The 19757-nt window shown below is 47.0% G+C and overlaps 2 protein-coding genes across 2 annotated transcripts; both read right to left on the bottom strand.

The window, feature by feature from the left end:
* Positions 1–966: 966 nt before the first annotated feature.
* On the bottom strand, positions 967–5569 carry LOC121305156 (zinc finger protein 135-like). Its single transcript, XM_041236696.1, has 2 exons — positions 5413–5569; positions 967–3521 (listed from the first exon to the last, which is right to left on the bottom strand). The coding sequence occupies exon 2, from the start codon at positions 3495–3497 to the stop codon at positions 1989–1991; it is 1509 nt and encodes a 502-aa protein (XP_041092630.1). The 5' UTR covers positions 3498–3521; positions 5413–5569; the 3' UTR covers positions 967–1988.
* Positions 5570–7985: 2416 nt separating this feature from the next.
* On the bottom strand, positions 7986–18590 carry zgc:158376 (uncharacterized protein LOC100101643 homolog). Its single transcript, XM_041236750.1, has 13 exons — positions 18355–18590; positions 15840–15960; positions 15302–15496; positions 14554–14697; positions 14140–14226; positions 12991–13170; positions 12693–12725; positions 11665–12048; positions 11157–11632; positions 10332–10495; positions 9665–9826; positions 9123–9341; positions 7986–8967 (listed from the first exon to the last, which is right to left on the bottom strand). The coding sequence occupies exons 2-13, from the start codon at positions 15879–15881 to the stop codon at positions 8786–8788; spliced, it is 2268 nt and encodes a 755-aa protein (XP_041092684.1). The 5' UTR covers positions 15882–15960; positions 18355–18590; the 3' UTR covers positions 7986–8785.
* Between the last annotated feature and the right edge of the window lie 1167 nt (positions 18591–19757).

The raw sequence follows: 19757 nt of genomic DNA, 5'->3' as shown, positions 1-19757 counted from the left end.
GTTAACATATTGAATTGCACCCCCTCTATATAGAATGAACTCCCTCAGCTTCATACAGTGCTTTTTTTTTTTTTTTTGGCGATATCATTTTGTAGTTTCTTTGGTTACATGATGTTAAATAAAAGTTCTAAATTATGTTAAACTTTTGTCCCAAGCTGTAGGTAATTTGACAGAAACCCAATTGCTGTGTTGATGTGTCAAGGGCTGTATATTAAAATCTCTTTCTTTTTCAGTTATGCAAATTCATCTGGAGATAAAACAAATATTTAGCCAAGCTTATAAGTTTCTGTATGGCAAATACAGTCTCCTATTAGGGCACAGAGACTGAGCTGCTCCCTCCCTCCCTCCCTCAGAGAAAAGGGGCTCTCTCCAGTCCAGGGCAGGCTTGAGGCACGGAGACTGAGCTGCTACCTCCTTCCTTCCTTCCCTCACCCCCCTCAGAGAAAAGGGGCTCTCTCCAGTCCAGGGCAGGCTTGAGGCTTGAGCAGTCCAGGGCAGGCTTGAGGCACGGAGACTGAACTGCTCCCTCCCTCCCTTCCTCACCCCCCTCAGAGAAAGGGGGCTCCCTCCAGTCCAGGGCAGGCTTGAGGCACAGAGACTGAACTGCTCCCTCCCTCACCCCCCTCAGAGAAAGGGGGCTCTCTCCAGTCCAGGGCAGGCTTGAGGCACGGAGACTGAACTGCTCCCTCCCTCCCTCACCCCCCTCAGAGAAAGGGGGCTCCCTCCAGTCCAGGGCAGGCTTGAGGCACAGAGACTGAACTGTTACAAAGAAAGAGATTTTTTTTATTCATAACCTTTGATGCTGTGATAGTATTGTCTACAAGGTGCTAGAAATTTCAATATGATAATGCAGAACCTAATTCTAGAAAATTCTGGATTACAGGTGAACACTTTTCAACCATTGTTTCTATTATCAAGAAGTATTCTGTTCAGGAATACAGAGTCTGTCAATGAGAAGTCATCTAGTACGCTTGATTATGCTTTATTAATGTCATGGTGTAGGAAAAGACGACAGGAGAAAAACATAATTAATAAAGCAGATGCCAGTCGAAGCAAGATTTGGTACACATGTACTAAGACACAGGGAAGAAGACAAGTCAGTATCTGGTGTCTCCCGCTCTGCTCCTGGAGATTTTGTTTCAAACCAATCTTCCTAAATTGCACCAATTATTGGCTTAATTAGTCGAGATGAACAGGTGTTCCAGATCTTTTTAGCCAGTGATGATGTAAAGATATCTATAAGCCTGGCTGGCTGGCTGGCTGGGCCCTCCACGACCAGGGTTCAAGACCCTCTGCGTTAGCTGGACTGGTATACAGCGTTTTCAGGACATTTGTGGGCCTCTGGGTCGCAGCCTGAACTGGTCATACCTGTTCAGAATAATCTTCTGGAGCGGTGACTACGAAGGGGGTTAGATAAGGAGGTGGAACTTGAAACTGCCACCCCCCCCCTGTGCCAAGCCAGTACTTTAGCAGTCATTTCATTAGTGTTGGGTTAATAAAACTGATTTTCCAATAATAATAATAATAATAATAATAAATGAATCTATGCAATACACATTACTGACACAAATTGTGGAAACAGGAGATTTCCAGCAAGACTAGAGGTGGGGATTGTATTGGCCTTGTCTCCTCACTTGCGAAATACCAGGGTCTCCCCGAATAGATAACAGTCTCCTCCTTCAAAATATGCAAAATATTTTAACGAAGGGGACGTCCCGCAAGTAGAACGGTAGCCCGAAAATGTTCCCCTTTTTCTAGGAAAGCAGCACAGCTGGGGGACAGGGGGAGCTGTCGGATAATTTCGCTCGGGAATACTCTGCTCGCTAAATTTCTCTGACTAGATAATTGTCTACCTTTTAAAAACAGGCTAAAGAATTAAAAACAAAAAAAGACAACAAGAAACAAAGCTGAACACAATCTGCTTCTACAGAAAAATTTTCGCACGACATTTTCAGAAGTGGCAGCAGCCCTGTGCTGCCCCGGGCGTTTCAACGAGGTTCTTTGCCGTGGCTTTTCTCGTGGCTTTTCAAGCTCTTCAGATACCGAAAGCTCTCCCCGCAGTTGCTGCAGCCATACGGTTTCACCCCCGTGTGAATGCGCCGGTGCTTCTGCAGACAACCGACGTCGCTGAAGCTCTTCCCGCAGTCGCCGCAGAGGTACGGCCTCTCGCCGGTGTGAACGAGCCGGTGCGTTTTCAGGCTTTTCAAATACCGGAAGCTGGCGCCACAGGTCTCGCAGACGTACGGCTTCGCGCCACTGTGAACCCGCTGGTGGATCTTCAGGCTCCCCGATTCGCTGAAGCGCCTCCCACACTGGCAGGCGAATGGCTTCTCCCCCGTGTGAATTCTTTGATGGGTCTGAAAGTGCTGCAAACGCCCGAACCCTTTCCCGCACTGGCAGACGAACAACTTCTCCCCGAGGTGGGCTTGCTGGTGGATTTTGAGGCTGGCCCGGTACTTGAAATCCTCCCCGCACTCGGCACAGTGGTACGGTTTCTCCCCAGTGTGAATTCGCTGGTGAGCCTTGAAGTGGTGCAGCCGGCTGAAACTCTTGTCGCATTCCCCGCACCGGTAAGGCTTCTCGCCCGTGTGGACCCTGCGGTGCGTTTTCAGATTCCCCAATTCGCTGAAGCTCCGGCCGCACTCGGAGCAGGAGTAGGGCTTCAGCCCCGAGTGAACGCGCTGGTGTTTCCGGAGATTCCCCGCTTCGTTGAAAGTCTTTCCGCATTCGCCGCAGCTGTACGGTTTCTGGCCAGTGTGGAGGCGCCGGTGAGTCTGGCAGTGCCGCAAATCAGTAAAGCCTTTCCCACAATCCTGGCAGCTGTAGAGTCTCAGCCCGGTGTGGATCTGCAGGTGTTCTTTGTACGGGCGCAGTTTGGTGAAGCTCAGCGCGCACTCCCCACAGTCGTAGGTGGGTTTTTTCTGAGCGTGCGTCCCCTGGTGTTTCTTGAGTCCTCCCAAGCCGCCAAAGCTCTTCGCGCATTCGGAGCAGCTGTAGGGCTTCTCGCCTGTGTGTACGCGCTGGTGGGATTTCAGGTGGCACGACTGGCGGAAGCTTTTCCCGCACGCGCCACAGCTGTATGGTTTCTCGCCCGTGTGAACGCGCTGGTGTCTCCTCAGGGTAGCTGGCTGGGTAAAACTCTTTCCACATTCACCGCAGCGGTGGACAGGGCTCGCCTTTTCGGAATGGGCATCTTCCTCCTCTTCTTCAACATCATCCCGGGTTGCTACGTCTTTGTACGACGCTCCCTCGTTCGCTAAAGTTTCGTGATCGGGGGCTTCCAGTTTAACAGGAACAGCATTGTTTTGAAACTCGTCTTTGACGGTGCAAGGGTTCAGTTCTGCAGTCTCCTCCTTACCAATGCAGACGGGTTCAAATTCAAGGATCTCTTCTTTAATGAGGGCAGGGTGTGGGTCTGGCTCCGGTTCTGATAGCTCCTCTTTAATATGGACCGGTTCCCAATCATCTGTCTCCTCTTTGATCGGCACAGACTGCATCTTTCATCCAAAATGCAACCGCCTCTGTATTGGTAAAAAAAAAAAAAAAAAATTATATATATTATATATATAATAAAAGTTAACATACTTAATTTTCCACACCAGGGAGGGGAATCAGACTCCTATTGCACAGCAGTGTGATCCAGTCCAGGTTTCACTAGCAGCTTGATCAGCCCCAGTGTGTCTAGCTAACAAGCTCAGGTGTGTCTTATTATTAAACTCCTAGTGAAAGCAGGACTGGATCACACTGCTGTGCAGCGGGAGTCTGATTATTAAACTCCTAGTGAAAGCAGGACTGGATCACACTGCTGTGCAGCGGGAGTCTGATTATTAAACTCCTAGTGAAAGCAGGACTGGATCACACTGCTGTGCAGCGGGAGTCTGATTATTAAACTCCTAGTGAAAGCAGGACTGGATCACACTGCTGTGCAGCGGGAGTCTGATTATTAAACTCCTAGTGAAACCAGGACTGCATCACACCGCTGTGCAGCGGGAGTCTGATTCCCATCCCCATAAACGTTACACTTATTTCACCTAAAACACTCCAGAGTTTTACTGATGTCTAATAGGATTATAACAAATAATGCTGATCAAAGTATTGAAAAAAATTAGAAATGAGTGTTTTGTGAACAGAACAGAATTGGCATATATTCGTTTCAACGGTTCGTGACATCAAGTAAAATTGATCTCCGAAGAAGATCTTTCGGACGAGACGCAAAACAAAACGAGGTCCTATTGGAAATGACTCTGCAGCAGCCACTGACTCGCTGTGCGTGTGTGAGAGACCCTGAGCAAGTCACTTCACCTCCTTGTGCTCCGTCCTTCGGACGAGACGCAAAACAAAACGAGGTCCTATTGGAAATGACTCTGCAGCAGCCACTGACTCGCTGTGCGTGTGTGAGAGACCCTGAGCAAGTCACTTCACCTCCTTGTGCTCCGTCCTTCGGACGAGACGCAAAACAAGGTCCTGTTGTAGCCAGTGTTACCAGATCAGAGGTTTAAAAATGAAATGGTATTTTTTCACCCCACCCTGTCAGAAAACATTTTGTGTCCACCCCCCACCCACACAAGATGAATTTCTAACATGCATCAATTCCTTTGTTTACCAAGATGAGACTGTAGGCACAGAGAGTCTGTGTTGCACAGAATTTGAGTGAGGTTTCGTTTAAGAGTTCTCAATGGGCAATCTGTTCCAATTGATTGCAGACGTGTGAAAATTGCATATACATGTTAACTAACAATAAATTCAGTATATTTGATTAGAAAAACTATAATAATAATAATAATAATAATAATAATAATAATAATAGGCGATTCATTTGACCCTCTTGCGGGGCACCATTTTAGGGCAGGCCAGGGTTGAGCGAGTGTTGTTACCGTTTGAATATAAATATTAATCAAGGGCCGTTTTGTTTTCAGCTTGGTAATAATTTGGGTTTGCGAGTGAGGTTGATTCCAACTCTGCGAATATAATAAATAATTAACTATTGGTTAAGTGTGTAATAATAATAATAATAATAGACTTATTGCCCAAATTTTGCCAGTTACTAGTATTATGATTATATTAATGTTCGTTAATTTCACCAGGATGTTTTTACGCTACGCAGAATCACCGTCATTTACAATAACACAGACTCACTGAAGTTTACAAAAGCAAGGAGTAGCGGTAAAATATTTATCCCACAGTTACAAAAAACAATTTAAATAAATTAAAAAAAAAAAGAAAAGAAAAACACGGTTCTGTTTACAAGAATGCGAGCTTCCCAGCCGCCATTGCTTTTGATTTAGCGCAGATACTGAACAGAAACGAATCCAGCAGAGAAAATATTGAATCTCTCCCACACACGACGTGATAACAGCGAACATTAAAATGTAATTTCTGCCGATATTAATATGATCCGTTATTAATACTCACCGACTCCCCTGTCCGTCTCACTCAAGACTCCTGTAGCGGAACCTTTTTTTTCTGCGGTGTCACACGACAAATCCCCCCCCACCCCCGGGGCTTCCACCATTTGGTACACCGACTTACGCCGCACGGGATTGTGGGATTTGTAGTTTTCTGGGGGAGGAAGACTCCGCTTCCTCAGGGTTTGGAAAGATGTAGTGCAGCAGCGCTTCTCAACCCCAGTCTGGCGCACCTCCTCTCACCTCTTATCAGCTGTATTAACATGATCACCGGCCCCTCCCTTTAAAGGAGCGCTGCCCATCTTTAAAATCCATTCTCTCACCTCTTATTAGCTTTATTAACAGGATCACCGGCCCCTCCCTTTAAAGGAGCGCTGACCATCTTTAAAATCCATTCTCTCACCTCTTATTAGCTTTATTAACATGATCACCGGCCCCTCCCTTTAAAGGAGCGCTGACCATCTTTAAAATCCATTCTCTCACCTCTTATTAGCTTTATTAACAGGATCACTGGCCCCTCCCTTTAAAGGAGCGCTGACCATCTTTAAAATCCATTCTCTCACCTCTTATTAGCTTTATTAACAGGATCACCGGCCCCTCCCTTTAAAGGAGCGCTGACCATCTTTAAAATCCATTCTCTCACCTCTTATTAGCTTTATTAACATGATCACTGACCCCTCCCTTTAAAGGAGCGCTGACCATCTTTAAAATCCATTCTCTCACCTCTTATTAGCTTTATTAACAGGATCACCGGCCCCTCCCTTTAAAGGAGCGCTGACCATCTTTAAAATCCATTCTCTCACCTCTTATTAGCTTTAATAACAGGATCACTGATCCCTCCCTTTAAACAAGGCAAACATCTGTATTCACCTGGCTCTTGAAAGGGTTACCTGCAGAATATCCAAACAGCAGGGCACTCGCCAGCCTTTCTCAGTCCGTTCAATGCATGAGACTGACGTGACTTTTCAACTCCTTCCAGCTCCGCCTACACCAGCGCTTCTCAACCCCAGTCCTGGGGACCCCCTGTGGCTCTCAATCACTGAACCAGACTCTCCATTGAACACTTGTTTTCAGCTCTTAAACAGCTGCAGTTCAAGTTATTTGTCAAATGTTACAGCTAACTTGAAATATGCAAACTGTTCAAGAGCTGGAAACAAGTAGAAAGGTCTAATTAAGCACATGATCAGTTCAATGAAGGGTCTGGTTCAGTGATTGAGAACCAGTAGCCACAGGGGGTCCCCAGGACTCGGGTTCGAGAGCCTGTGATCTAGACCATTGCAACAAGTACAATAACAGAAGACTGTTCAAATAAAACAGACACATTTCTTATTTTTGTACGTTTTTTTTATATATATTTTATTTTTTATTTTATTTTTTTTGTTTTTTAGTCATCAAATGGGTAGCTCGACGGAAATTAATGAAGAAAATTAATAATTTGTTTAAAACAAATGACACAGAACGTCTTCTTTTTAATTAATAAATAAAAATTTCTGGTGTCTAAAAAAAAAAAAAAAAGTGTGATCACACTAGAACCTTAAAACCGTTTCAGTTCCACCACCCCACCCCCCCTATTAATTAAACTCCATTTCAGTGCATCACCTCGCCCAGCCCCCAGTCAAACATTGGCATAGCAACAGATCAAGTTCCGCAAGGTATGGAGTGAAAAAAAAAAAAAAGACCCAAACATTTAAAAAAAACAAAAACAGTTTCACAAACCATGGGATGGAAGCCTTGTGTTAAAATCAATCCTGAATTCTCTTGTTCTGCATGGGGGGGGGGGGTGTCTGTTCGATTCATTCTCCTTTTTAAAATCAATTTCCAATCCCCATTTTTAAAGTCAGCTGCCCTCTTGTTAAAACAATCCTCATAGCAGTGGCAAGAAATTCTAATCAAAATCACGGTTCATGAGCCAATTAAAAAAAAAAAGGCTTCAAATTTTAGTTGAGTAAAATCACAGCGATTGTGTCGCTCAAGTACCAATGGCCTGCTGACGTGTCAGTCAATAAGGGAAGCAGCTGATTGGTTAATGAGAGGAAAGATTGCAAGGGGGAGGGACGAAGGAAGCGCGACGCGATTTATTATCGATTAAAATGAGTCATTCAGCAGACGCTTTTATCCAAAGCGACTTGCAGACACCAGGGGGGTGAACTCTGCATCATCAACAACCGCTGCTGCTGCAGAGTCTCTTCCAATAGGACCTCGTTTGTTTTGAGTCTCATCCGAAGGACGGAGCACAAGGAGGTGAAGTGACTCGCTCAGGGTCCCGCACACACACACACGCACAGCGAGTCAGTGGCTGAACCTCCTGGTATCAAGACCCCTTTTCACAGTACTTGTAATTTTTTCTAACAGATAATTGATCGATTCCAGTTCAATTATATAATCTTGTTGCTTTGGTTATCTAGAATAAACAGAGTCATTTTAATTTGGATAGCTGGATGAGAATCAGACTCCCGCTGCACAGCAGTGTGATCCAGTCCTGCTTTCACTAGGAGTTTAATAATCAGACTCCCGCTGCACAGCAGTGTGATCCAGTCCTGCTTTCACTAGGAGTTTAATAATCAGACACACCTGAGCTTGTTAGCTAAACACACTGAGGGCTGATCAAGCTGGTAGTAAAACCTGGACTGGATCACACTGCTGTGCAATAGGAATTCCCATTAGTGAGATCTACAGAAATATTTAAGCCACAAAACTCTGAAATGTTTTTAGACCGCAAGGGCACGGTCAACTAACAAGCTAATAATGCATGATAAATCAGGCTCTTATTGTCTTTATGAACTGGTAAAAGTTATCTTTCCATTGCTATTGTAAACATTTTTAAAATCAACACTTTTTTTTTTTGGGGTGAATCTTTTGATAATATTCAGCACTGAAAAGGATAGTAACCTCAGTGGGAAGGAAATTAAAGTCGCCCCGCCCCAATCAAATCGCTTGAGTACTAGAGAGGGGACGGCAGTGCCATCTAGTGGTGAAGATGCGTAATGACACCCATTTCCTTCTCATATGTAAACAACAATCCTTTTTTTTTTTTTTTTTTTTTTTTTTTTTTTAAAAAAAGACAGTGGATAACACTCTGGGTATGTAAAATTTCCCTGCCAAACCTGATCTGTCGCTTATCTTCCTTAGACGCTGCAGCTCAGTCCCTGCAGAGGAAAAAAAAAAAAAAAAAAAGAGGCCTCCCACTTTCTCCTCCTGACTGCAAAACAAAAAATCAAAAAAAAAAAAAAAAAAAAAAAATTCCCCTAAGTGATCTGTCGTGTGTCCCCGATTTTTCTTTTTTTTTTTTTTTTTTTTTTTTCTCCTGCCGCTCCCTTTTGTGTATCAGTTCTCTCTCTCTCCCTGGGTGGGGGAGGGAGGGGTGTTTAGGGCCCCCCCTGTTAGCTGTTTTTGATCAGCAGTTTGTCCTCAGAGCAGCGGAATGTGACGCCGGGAGTCAGTTCCTCGGTGAATCTCTGACAGGCATCGCCGGTCACTTGCTTGCAGGACCGCAGGTCTAGCCGTGCCAGAGAGGAGCAGCGTTTGAAGAGAGGCAGGCAGTGATCCGTGAGACGCCCGCAACCTGGGGAAGAGACACACACAGAGCAGGGTTACAAACTCACACTAGCCCTGCTGCTGCACCCAGTCCTGGGGTTCAGAGCTCCCCTCAATGAAGTCTAGTATTATTAATATTGCAATGATCAGGAGCCAGGAGTTTGAGCAGGGATGGAAACTGACCCGAGAGGTTGATATCAGAGAGCGTGTCTCTCAGTGGTGAGTTAGCAGCGGTCAGCAGGTTCACAGCTTGGTCACCCACGTGGCCGCAGTGGCTCAGGTCCAGTTTGGTCAGATGGGGCATGTGGCGAACCAGCAAACGCACAGAGCTGTCCGTCACGTCGAGGCCGGCCAATCGGATCTCCGTCACGTTCTGGAACCACCCCCTGCCGTCATGGTTACCTATAAACAAAAAAAAAAAAAAAAAAAAATGAAATAAATCATTAATACATTTCAAAACTATTTAAAAAGCAGGTTTTATTACTGATGCTGTTAATAATAATAATAACAATAATAATAATTTTAAATTCTCTTAACTTGAAATCGCCTTAAATAAAACCAAACTTTTACTGAGTAGCGGTTATATCCTCAATTGTAAATATCGTTTAAAATGTATTTGTTTATTGAAACAAAACTACAATGTTAATGAGTTTGTAGTTGGTAGCTGTCCAGCTACTGCGCTCTGTCTCTCTCATTGTCTGTCTGTCTGTCTGGGAGATGCTAACCTGTTCTGCAGTCAGCAGGGGGCGCCAGCAACTCTCGGAGGTGCGATTCCTTGACGTCCTCCACCCAGCGCAGGTCCAGGAGACGCAGGCAAGGACAGCAGGAGGAGCAGAGAGCAGAGACGGAGGACCAGGAGCACCCGGACAGGATCAGCTCCTTCAAACCTGAAGGGAGGGGAGCGGAGACCGAGAGAAGCGAGCAATCGGTCAGAAGGGAGAAGCTGCAGCTGCAGAGGCAGACTGATGTCAGAACAAAACTTGAGTTTTCAGAGAGAGAATCAGATCCATCAGAGCTTAGAAACTAGGGTGGGGAGGAGGGAGGGAGAGAGAGAGAGAGAGAGGGAGCGAGGGAGAGGCAGAGAGAATGAGAGAGGAAGACAGACAGAGGGGAGAGAGAGACGGAGAGAGAGGGAGACAGGGAGGAGAGAGAGAGAGACGGAAGATTGAGGGTCCTACATATTCTGTGTATTCTCAGTAGCTCTAAATACTGGAGTACAGTTACACTACATTGACGGACCTCAAAATAAGGCGATACACGACCGCAGCTGTTACTGTGCTCTTAAAAACACGCCGAAACCTTTTGGCGAATTTGATTGGCTCTTGTGATACTGTCATCTGCACATCCCCACCCCCCCCACCCCCACCCATCTCCACATTATGAACAGCGTACTCTGCAGCCGGTTGATCAACCACATCAGTTGCTTTTTTGAGATAGTGGTCCAGCCCAGGTCCAGTGTAACGGGTTGCCGGCGGATTATACCACTTAGCATGGGAGGGGTGATGGATTTGCGCCGGCTCAGGTCAATCTTGGTCCACAGTCGCTTGTCACAGCACCTGATGGGACGAGACAAGCCGGTCAGAAAAGAAAACAGGATAATAATAATAATAATAATAATAATAATAATACAGTGCTTCCCAAACCTTGTGTCTGTTGGTTTTCATTCAACTGATTATGTGCTTAATTAGATTGTTCTGGGCTGCACATTTTCAAGTCAACTATGTAACATCTTGCAAGTAGCTTCAAGTCTGCAGATTTTCAGGAGGCGAGAACAATTAAAAAGGCTTAATTAAGCCTTTTTAACGGTGTGCTAACGAGGGATCGACTGAGCGACTTTCTCGTTCACCAAACTTTTTTTGGGGTGGTCCAGCGGTTAAAGAAAAAGGGGGTCTTGATACCAGGAGATTCAAATCCCGGCTGAGCCTCCGACTCCCTGTGTGAGTGTGTGTGTGTGTGTGTGTGTGTGTGTGTGTGTGTGTGTGTGTGTGTGTGAGAGACCCTGAGCGAGTCACTTCACCTCCTTGTGCTCCGTCCTTCGGACGAGACGCAAAACAAACGAGGTCCTATTGGAAGAGACTCTGCAGCAGCAGCGGTTGTTGATGATGCAGAGTTCACCCTCCCTAGTCTCTGGAAGTCGCTTTGGATAAAAGAATCTGCTCAGTGACTCATTAATAATAATAATGATAATAAGCCATTCTCTCTCCCTCCCTCACTCACCATCGGCTCCACGTCCTGCAGACCCTCATGCAGACGCTCAGCTCTCCGTGGCTCAGGTGCAGAAACACAGCGAGCCACACGTCCCTCTGCATGACGTGATCGGAACCCGAGTCCAGGGGCAGGGAGTCGGGCTCGGGCGAGTCGGGAGGGGGCCGGACCAGGTGCCTCTCCATCTGGACCGGTTTGGGCGGGGAAGGGACGGCCGGGCGCTTCAGGAACTGTGAGCGGGCAGTCAGCCTCTGGCCCCCGGGAGTCTGCCGGGAATTGCGGCTGGGCTGGGCGGCTGTCCCTGCCTTGGAGCGGTTCTTGCCTCTGCGGTGGCGCCCGCTGGCGCCACTGTTATTGTTATTATTATTATTCTCTTTCAAGGAGGCAGAGCGGACTCCCCCAGCTCTGGTGCGACCATTTCGCGAACTGTTTTTTTGAGGCTGGATCGTCGGCAGCTCCTCCTCTCCTCCTCCTCCTCCTCCACCTCCTCCGCTTCCTCCTCCACCTCCTCCTCTTCCTCGCCGTCCTCCTCGTCTTCGTCCTCCCCCTCGTCGTCGTCCTCCTCCTCCTCGTCTCTGTCTTCTTCCTCATCCTCGCTCTCCTCCTCGCTGGCGCTGAACCCCAGCTCCGCCAGCCTGCGGTCATGTTCTTTGTTCCTGACAGCGGCGCCCCGGACTGCCTGAGGCAGAGGGAGGGGAGAGGCCCGCTCTGAGCCCTGGCAAAGAGAGTCCGAGTCCGAGTCAGAGTCCGAGCTGGAGCTGGAGCTGGTGCTGGAGTTCCGGACTCGCTCCAGCATCTGGCACATGCGTTTGAAGCGCTCCAGTTTCTCTCTGTGATGGGAGCGGTGGTCTGGTGGGTTTTGGGGGACTGGAGTTTCAAGAGTTGGAGGCGAGGGCTTCTGTTTCTGGGCGATTAAAAAAAAAAATAAGGACACACACACAGAGAGTCAAGGTTAGCAGTATTTTACAAATTCAAAACACATTTTCTGTTTGCGTGCGGATTACTTTCAACCTCCGAGGGAAGAAACTTGAACAAAAACTAGTTCGAGGGCAAAGGATACTGGGAAACGTAGGCATCCAGATTAGCGCCTCTGTTCTGTATTTGAGTGTTACTGTTGGGGTTACAGATCCCATGATTCATTGCGAGTTTCCCTAGTGCTCATAAACAAACAAGACAGCTGCTTCTGCACCCAGCGCTCAAAACATCAGACACCTGCAGAGCTTTTTGAGATGTTACACTAATAAAATAATGACTCTGATCGCGTTATTGAGGAGTTTGGTGATAAAACGAGTGATCAGGAGAGGATTTATCAGTGCGCACGTCTATAAAGAGGGATGTGAAAAATACAGCCAACAAGGGGTGGGGCTTGGCTGGAGATACAGTACTGAGTGTGCTGTTGTGCCTTTAACCTGTTTTACTCTGAAAATATTTTAAACAGCACGTGTGAAATAAATTGGACCTGATGCGCCAAACCTAATCTAGTTAAATACTAGTTTTTAATCCATAAAAAGGAACAGGAATTTAAAAAAAAAAAAATCAAAAACACACCTTTTTTAGATGTTTCTCTCGTCCTCCTTTTACCTGTTGAGAGAAAAAAAAAAAAAAGATGTTGGCCACAAGCTTAAAGAAAACAGACAACTATACATACTCCTTTGCAGGGCAGGAAATCAGACTCCCGCGCCTCAGCAGTGTGATCCAGTCCTGGTTTCACTAGGAGTTTAATAAGACACACTGGGGGCTGATCAAGCTGGTAGTAAAACCTGGACTGGATCACACTGCTGTGTGCAATGGGAGTCATTTATTTCCACCTTGGCATTGGGTCCTCTGTTTCCCCTCCCCTCTCTACCTTCTTCTTGGGCCCCGTGTCCTGGGGTACCTCCTTCTCTTTTTTGCGCTTGTGGCCCCCCTGTACCCCCTCTTCCTGGACTGAGGATGACTTCTTGCTGGGGGCGGGGTCGTCCATCAGTTTCCAGCGTCCCACCTCCCCGTTGTCCAGCCGTCTCTTTCCAGTCCCGTCCTCCTGGTCCTGCAGAAACATAAAGAACACAAATTATGGGAGGGAGAGAGAGAAGACAGACCAGGGGAGATGGGAGGGAGACAGAGAGGAGAGAGACCAGGGGAGATGGGAGGGAGACAGAGAGGAGAGAGACCGGGGGAGATGGGAGGGAGAGAGAGAAGAGAAAGACCAGGGGAGATGGGAGGGAGACAGAGAAGAGATACCGGGGAGATGGGAGGGAGAGAGAGAAGAGAGAGACCAGGGGAGATGGGAGGGAGACAGAGAGGAGAGAGACCAGGGGAGATGGGAGGGAGACAGAGAGGAGAGAGACCAGGGGAGATGGGAGGGAGACAGAGAGGAGAGAGACCAGGGGAGATGGGAGGGAGACAGAGAGGAGAGAGACCAGGGGAGATGGGAGGGAGACAGAGAGGAGAGAGACCGGGGGAGATGGGAGGGAGACAGAGAGGAGAGAGACCGGGGGAGATGGGAGGGAGAGAGAGAAGAGAGACCATGGGGAGATGGGAGGGAGACAGAGAAGAGAGAGACCATGGGGAGATGGGAGGGAGCGAGAGAAGAGAGACCGGGGGAGATGGGAGGGAGCGAGAGAAGAGAGACCATGGGGAGATGGGAGGGAGCGAGAGAAGAGAGACCATGGGGAGATGGGAGGGAGCGAGAGAAGAGAGACCATGGGGAGATGGGAGGGAGCGAGAGAAGAGAGACCATGGGGAGATGGGAGGGAGCGAGAGAAGAGAGACCATGGGGAGATGGGAGGGAGAGAGAGAAGAGAGACCGGGGGAGATGGGAGGGAGAGAGAGGAGAGACCGGGGGAGATGGGAGGGAGAGAGAGAGGAGAGAGACCATGGGGAGATGGGAGGGAGCGAGAGAAGAGAGACCATGGGGAGATGGGAGGGAGCGAGAGGAGAGACTGGGGGAGATGGGAGGGAGAGAGAGAAGAGAGACACGGGGAGATGGGAGGGAGAGAGAGACAGAGAGACTTGCCTTGCTGGTTTTTCCCTCCTTGTTACATTTCGGACACTCCCAGCAGTTTGGGATTTCATCGTTAATGATGCCTTCAGCTTTGCTCATCTGAAACGAGAGAGACAGACAGAGAGACAGACAGCTCTGTTAGTGACAGCCATGCCCAGGCTATACCCCCCAGTCTATATGTAATCACTGGTCTGTGGAATTCGAACCTGCGAATCTGCGCTGTCCTCCGAAGTAGTCAGCCGCCAGCTTCTTTTGACTCGGCAGGCACGCCCTGCAGCCTCCTCAGAGCTACAGAGTCGGAGGACAGCTTACAGGCAAGCCCGCAGGTGCCCGGCCTGACCAGAGGGGGGCGCCGGTGAGACGAGGACGCTCTGGCCGACCTAAAAGCGTCTGCTAAATATCTCATTAATAATAATATTTCATTACCTTGAGGCAGCGCGGGTGGACGATCTCGTTGCAGATGGTACACTCCATAAGAGACTGGTTGAACTTTTCGTCTTCGTCCTCGACCGTGTCTTCTTTCCCAGCTTCTCCGCAGGTCAGACAGACTGCCGTGTGAGGCAGCACGGGCTGGAGGGGGGCAAAGGGCAGAGGTCAGCAAGGGGTCCCTTACAGCAGGCTTTGAATCCGACCCAATGCGAAAGTCTTTGATCGGAAACTCAAAAAAAAAAAGTCGCCTGCTCTGACACTCCTGTGGTGAGGGAAGGGGAAACCAGCAGGGACGACGACTCCTCATCGCGCAACAGCGACCCCTACTGGCCAGACACAGAGCACATTCAGAGTGGATAAAAAGCAGGGCTGATCTGTTCTCCGGGATCGGTAGCCCCGCCCACCTCTGCTCTGGACTGCTCGGCATAAAAGCAATTCTGGTTTTAGGCTTGTGAGATCGGAGGATGCTCACACGCCCTCAGAACGTCTGTGCTGTGTGGGGACCCACTGCGATATGGAGAAAAAAAAAATTGGACATTCCAAACTGGGGGGAAATTAAAGATTTGTCTGTGCTGGGCAGAGCCTGGCTGTGCTGTGTGCTGTACACAGGGCAATGCTGGCAGGACCACACTGTATAACACTGATATAAAACCCTGGAGAGAACTACCACTCCCCCCCCAACACAGACTCTATATGGAATTGCACTGCCTGCTGTGTGCTGGCTCAGCCTGGCTTCAGGACTCACCGCTGTGCACTGTCTCATCAGGCAGGACTGCTTCATGCGCCCCGGACCGCCAAACTTTTTCATGTCCTTGCAGAAGTGGCACTCCCCACATTCCGTGCGCGTGCAGGCATCACATTTCCGGCAGCGTGTCCGGCGTCTGCGGGCTCCGCCCAGAGCCTTAGAGGACGACATCCCAGCTGCCAGCTTCAGCGAATACTGCGAGGCAACCAGAGGGGGGCAAAGAGACAGAGACCTGAACAGGGCTGGGAATAAGACTCCCGCTGCACAGCGGGGTGATCCAGTCCTGGTTTCGCTGGGAGTCTAATAATCAGACGCACCTGAGCTTGTTAGCTAGACACACTGGGGGCTGATCAAGCTGCTAGTGAAACCTGGACTGGATCACACTGCTGTCCGATTCCCAGCCCTGACTATATAAGAATTGTGCAGCGACAGGAATCACTGGGAGGTTGCTGTCGCCATCAAAATGAATATTTAAAGGGGAACACAAAGCTTCAACATTATTAGAAATATATAATAAAAAAAAAAAAACGTAACTCACTTCACCTAGAACAGGTTTAGAAAAAGCCAAAGGCTGTGGCATCTCTTCTCGTTTCTCAGTATCGCTCCCAGTTAAACAATTACTAAAGACTTCAAAGGGGGCCCAAGCTTACACCAGGAGTCTACAGTGCTCAAAAAAAAAAAAAAAAAACAAACACAAAAAAAAAAAAAACAAACAGGGAATCAGTTTTGATCAATTATTTAATTGAGCCTCTGCAATAAAACATTCTTCATTTGACTGACCCACTTTTTCACATTTCAATCCATTACCAACCTCCATAAAGAATTATCACAACAGGGTTAGAAACTCACACTTTCAATCCATTACCAACCTCCATAAAATAATTATCTACAGCAGGGTTACAAACTCACACTAGCCCTGCTGCTGCTGCACCCAGTCCTGGGGTTCAGAGCTCCCCTCAATGAAGTCTAGTATTATTAATATTGCAATGATCAGGAGCCAGGAGTTTGAGCAGGGTTACAAACTCACACTAGCCCTGCTGCTGCTGCACCCAGTCCTGGGGTTCAGAGCTCCCCTCAATGAAGTCTAGTATTATTAATATTGCAATGATCAGGAGCCAGGAGTTTGAGCAGGGTTAGAAACTCAGCAGTGTGATCCAGTCCTGCTTTCACTAGGAGTTTAATAATCAGACTCCCGCTGCACAGCAGTGTGATCCAGTCCTGCTTTCACTAGGAGTTTAATAATAAGACACACCTGAGCTTGTTAGCTAGACACACTGGGGGCTGATCAAGCTGCTAGTGAAACCTGGACTGGATCACACTGCTGTGCAATAGGAGTCTGATTCCCCTCCCTGTGAGGATAACGTGCATTGTTATTTCTGCAGGGATGGGAATCGGACTCCTATTGCACAGCAATGTCACCCAGTCCAGGTTTTACTACAGATAGCGATTCTGTGTCCTAGGATTCCCCTTTATCTTACCCCCCCAATACACAGTCTCAAATTTTACCTGTGCTCTCTGTGAGTGTACAATTGAGTAATCCCACATCGGATCAGACACCTAAACCTAGGGTACCGAGAATAAACCCCACCCCAGGAACGACGACCTGAAAGCTGGTCCCGGGAGACCTAGTTTGATCGAACGCCTTCCCAAGTCTCCCCTGGCTTGCCACGCTGTGGCCCGGAAACTTTGCAGACTGTCATGCTCTACCCGCTGTCGCACTGTTTTTGATGCCAGCAGGGCAGACCAGGGCGAGAGGGGGCAAGCGCACCATGCGGGTACTAATTCCCAGGAAGCAGCTTGTTGACGACTCCTCCCAGCTTCTCCGGGCTGGACCGTCCGCCCCCCCCCCCCGAACCTTAATTTAGCGCAAACGTTTCCTCACCCCCCTATTGCAATCTGGCTGGTAGGGCGTGTGAGCTATGCATCAGTGCAAGGTCTGTTACAGCAACCTCTCGCCCCAAAAGACGCAGCACAAGGAGGTTCAGTGACTCACTCGGGGTCCCACACTGGAAGTCAGTGGCTGAGCCGGGATCTTGAAGCTGTCTTACAATCTTAAATTTATGCTAGCATTCATGACGGGGCAAGTTTACTTCCTTAAGACGTGAAATCCGCATTTTCTCGTTGATCAAGTTATCGATGAGGTTGAGCAACGATTTCAACCTCGCTGGTAAATGCACCATTTAATTATTGCATAACTTGGCATCACATACCACTGAATTCATATCCAGCGCAATGCAGAGTATATGGTGGGGGGGGGGGGGGGGGGGGGGGGGGGTAAATAAATAAATAAATTAATTAATTAAATAAACTACGTATTGTATCTCGGTCTGGTTTTATATTCTGGCAAATTTTGCAAACAGATATTGCGGTTTTATGAAAACCTCTTTAGGTAGGCATGTTACAAAAAACACATAGGCTTTTACTGTTAATTATTTCGATACCTAGGACAATTTTACGTTCCCTCACCCGTCTCTTTATAATCAAAAAGACGGATTTTAAAACGTATTTCTATATTTAATCTAAAGATTACACTCACAAGGTAACATTGTCACCGCCAGCTTTTAAAGACGTATGTATTATTAAAACGAAGAACAAAAAAAAAAAACGCGTTTTGTTTGTTTGTTTGTTTTAAAACTGAATTTTGAAACCTCGCAATACGATGACGTGATCTCTATTACAGATTCGCTATATTAACACAGACAGTGGATTGAAGGGAGATTTTAATTGCATTTAACACAGCAGCTTCAATATTATTACTGTCTTTATACCTCAGTCTGCTTTGATTTGCAGAGACGATTCGTTTACATTACCACTCCTCGAGTTAATTATTATTAGCCAATGCTTAATTACTTAGATATAACACAATCAAGGCATGTTTTTATCCCCCTAATTTGCATTATCAATAACGTGTCTAAATATGCATATGGCCTTTCCTGATAGTTTCCTGAGATTGGAACTAAAAAGAAAATAGGTTTTATTCTAAATCCCGCACAGCCACAACAAATACTAATAACAATAATAATAATAAACAATAATAATAATAATAATAATACCTGTCCGATTCTTGTTGCATACTTGCGGATTATTGGACAAGAGACAAACTAGTCACAGCTTGTTCGTTCCTGGGGGGTCGTCTCTCTTATACCATCCTAGGATTTTATGTTTCTTCGTTTTTCTTCGACAGGACAAGTTGATCTGTCTTCTGAATGAAGGGTGACTTATTGTTATGTGTGTGTGTTCTGTAAAATGCGTTGTGTTGTTGTTGTTGTTGTTGTGTGTTGCTGTTGTTGTTGTTGCTGTTGTTATTTTTATATATATATAAATAAAGCTCCCTTGTTTAAATAACAACACAACAACGGTTGTACCAAAAAAAAAAAAAAAAAAAAAAAAAAAAAAAAAAAAAAAACGATTGTAACATTTTTATTGTTCTGTTTGGTAATTTTTTGGGGCCATCATGCAAAGGTTGTTCAACAGCACTTCACACTGTCTCCATTATCGCTGAATCAAACATCATGGCGGGCCGAGGGTCACCCCCCGCCCTCTTCCTTCAAAAGGACCCGGCGGGGGGAGGGATGGGGAATGTAGTTTTATAAGAGCCCCGATCCCGTCCAGTCGCGTCGGTGCCGGCCTGGCCTGGAACTACAAACAACATGGCAGCGGAATGTTTCATTCCGGCCAGTGGTTTGCCCCTGAGGTTTGGCCGAAAGGGACGACGGTAGTTGTAGGCGCCCGGGAGTGGAGTTTTTCATTGTTCTTCAGCAGAATGGAAGACGGCGGGGTTAATATGCGATGTCTTCATGGGACGTGTAGTTTTTTTTGTTTTTTTTTCCCTAATGCATCGTGTGAGATATACAGTCTCCGTGCCTCAAGCCTGCCCTGGACTGGAGGGAGCCCACTTTCTTTGTGGGGGGGGGAGGGAGTGAGCAGTTCAGTCTATGTGCCTCAATCAAAGAGAAACTACAAAATGATATCGCAAAAAAATAATCTACCGGAAGCCATAACAGTAGCAGTGAATATGTGTGACACCTATAAATCTACTCGGTGAAGCTGACTGAGTTCATTCTATATAGAGGGGGTGCAATTCAATATGTTAACAAGGGAACATTATTCAGCAGCTTTCACTGGACTCTATGAAGCTGAGGGAGTTCATTCTATATAGAGGGGGTGCAATTCAATATGTTAACAAGGGAACATTATTCAGCAGCTTTCACTGGACTCTATGAAGCTGAGGGAGTTCATTCTATATAGAGGGGGTGCAATTCAATATGTTAACAAGGGAACATTATTCAGCAGCTTTCACTGGACTCTATGAAGCTGAGGGAGTTCATTCTATATAGAGGGGGTGCAATTCAATATGTTAACAAGGGAACATTATTCAGCAGCTTTCACTGGACTCTATGAAGCTGAGGGAGTTCATTCTATATAGAGGGGGTGCAATTCAATATGTTAACAAGGG

This window comes from Polyodon spathula, chromosome 42 (assembly GCF_017654505.1).
Source record: "Polyodon spathula isolate WHYD16114869_AA chromosome 42, ASM1765450v1, whole genome shotgun sequence".
In the NCBI taxonomy this organism is placed as follows: domain Eukaryota; kingdom Metazoa; phylum Chordata; class Actinopteri; order Acipenseriformes; family Polyodontidae; genus Polyodon; species Polyodon spathula.
The sequence above is the reverse complement of the archived record's forward strand: the minus strand, read 5'-3'. Positions and strand labels throughout refer to the sequence as shown.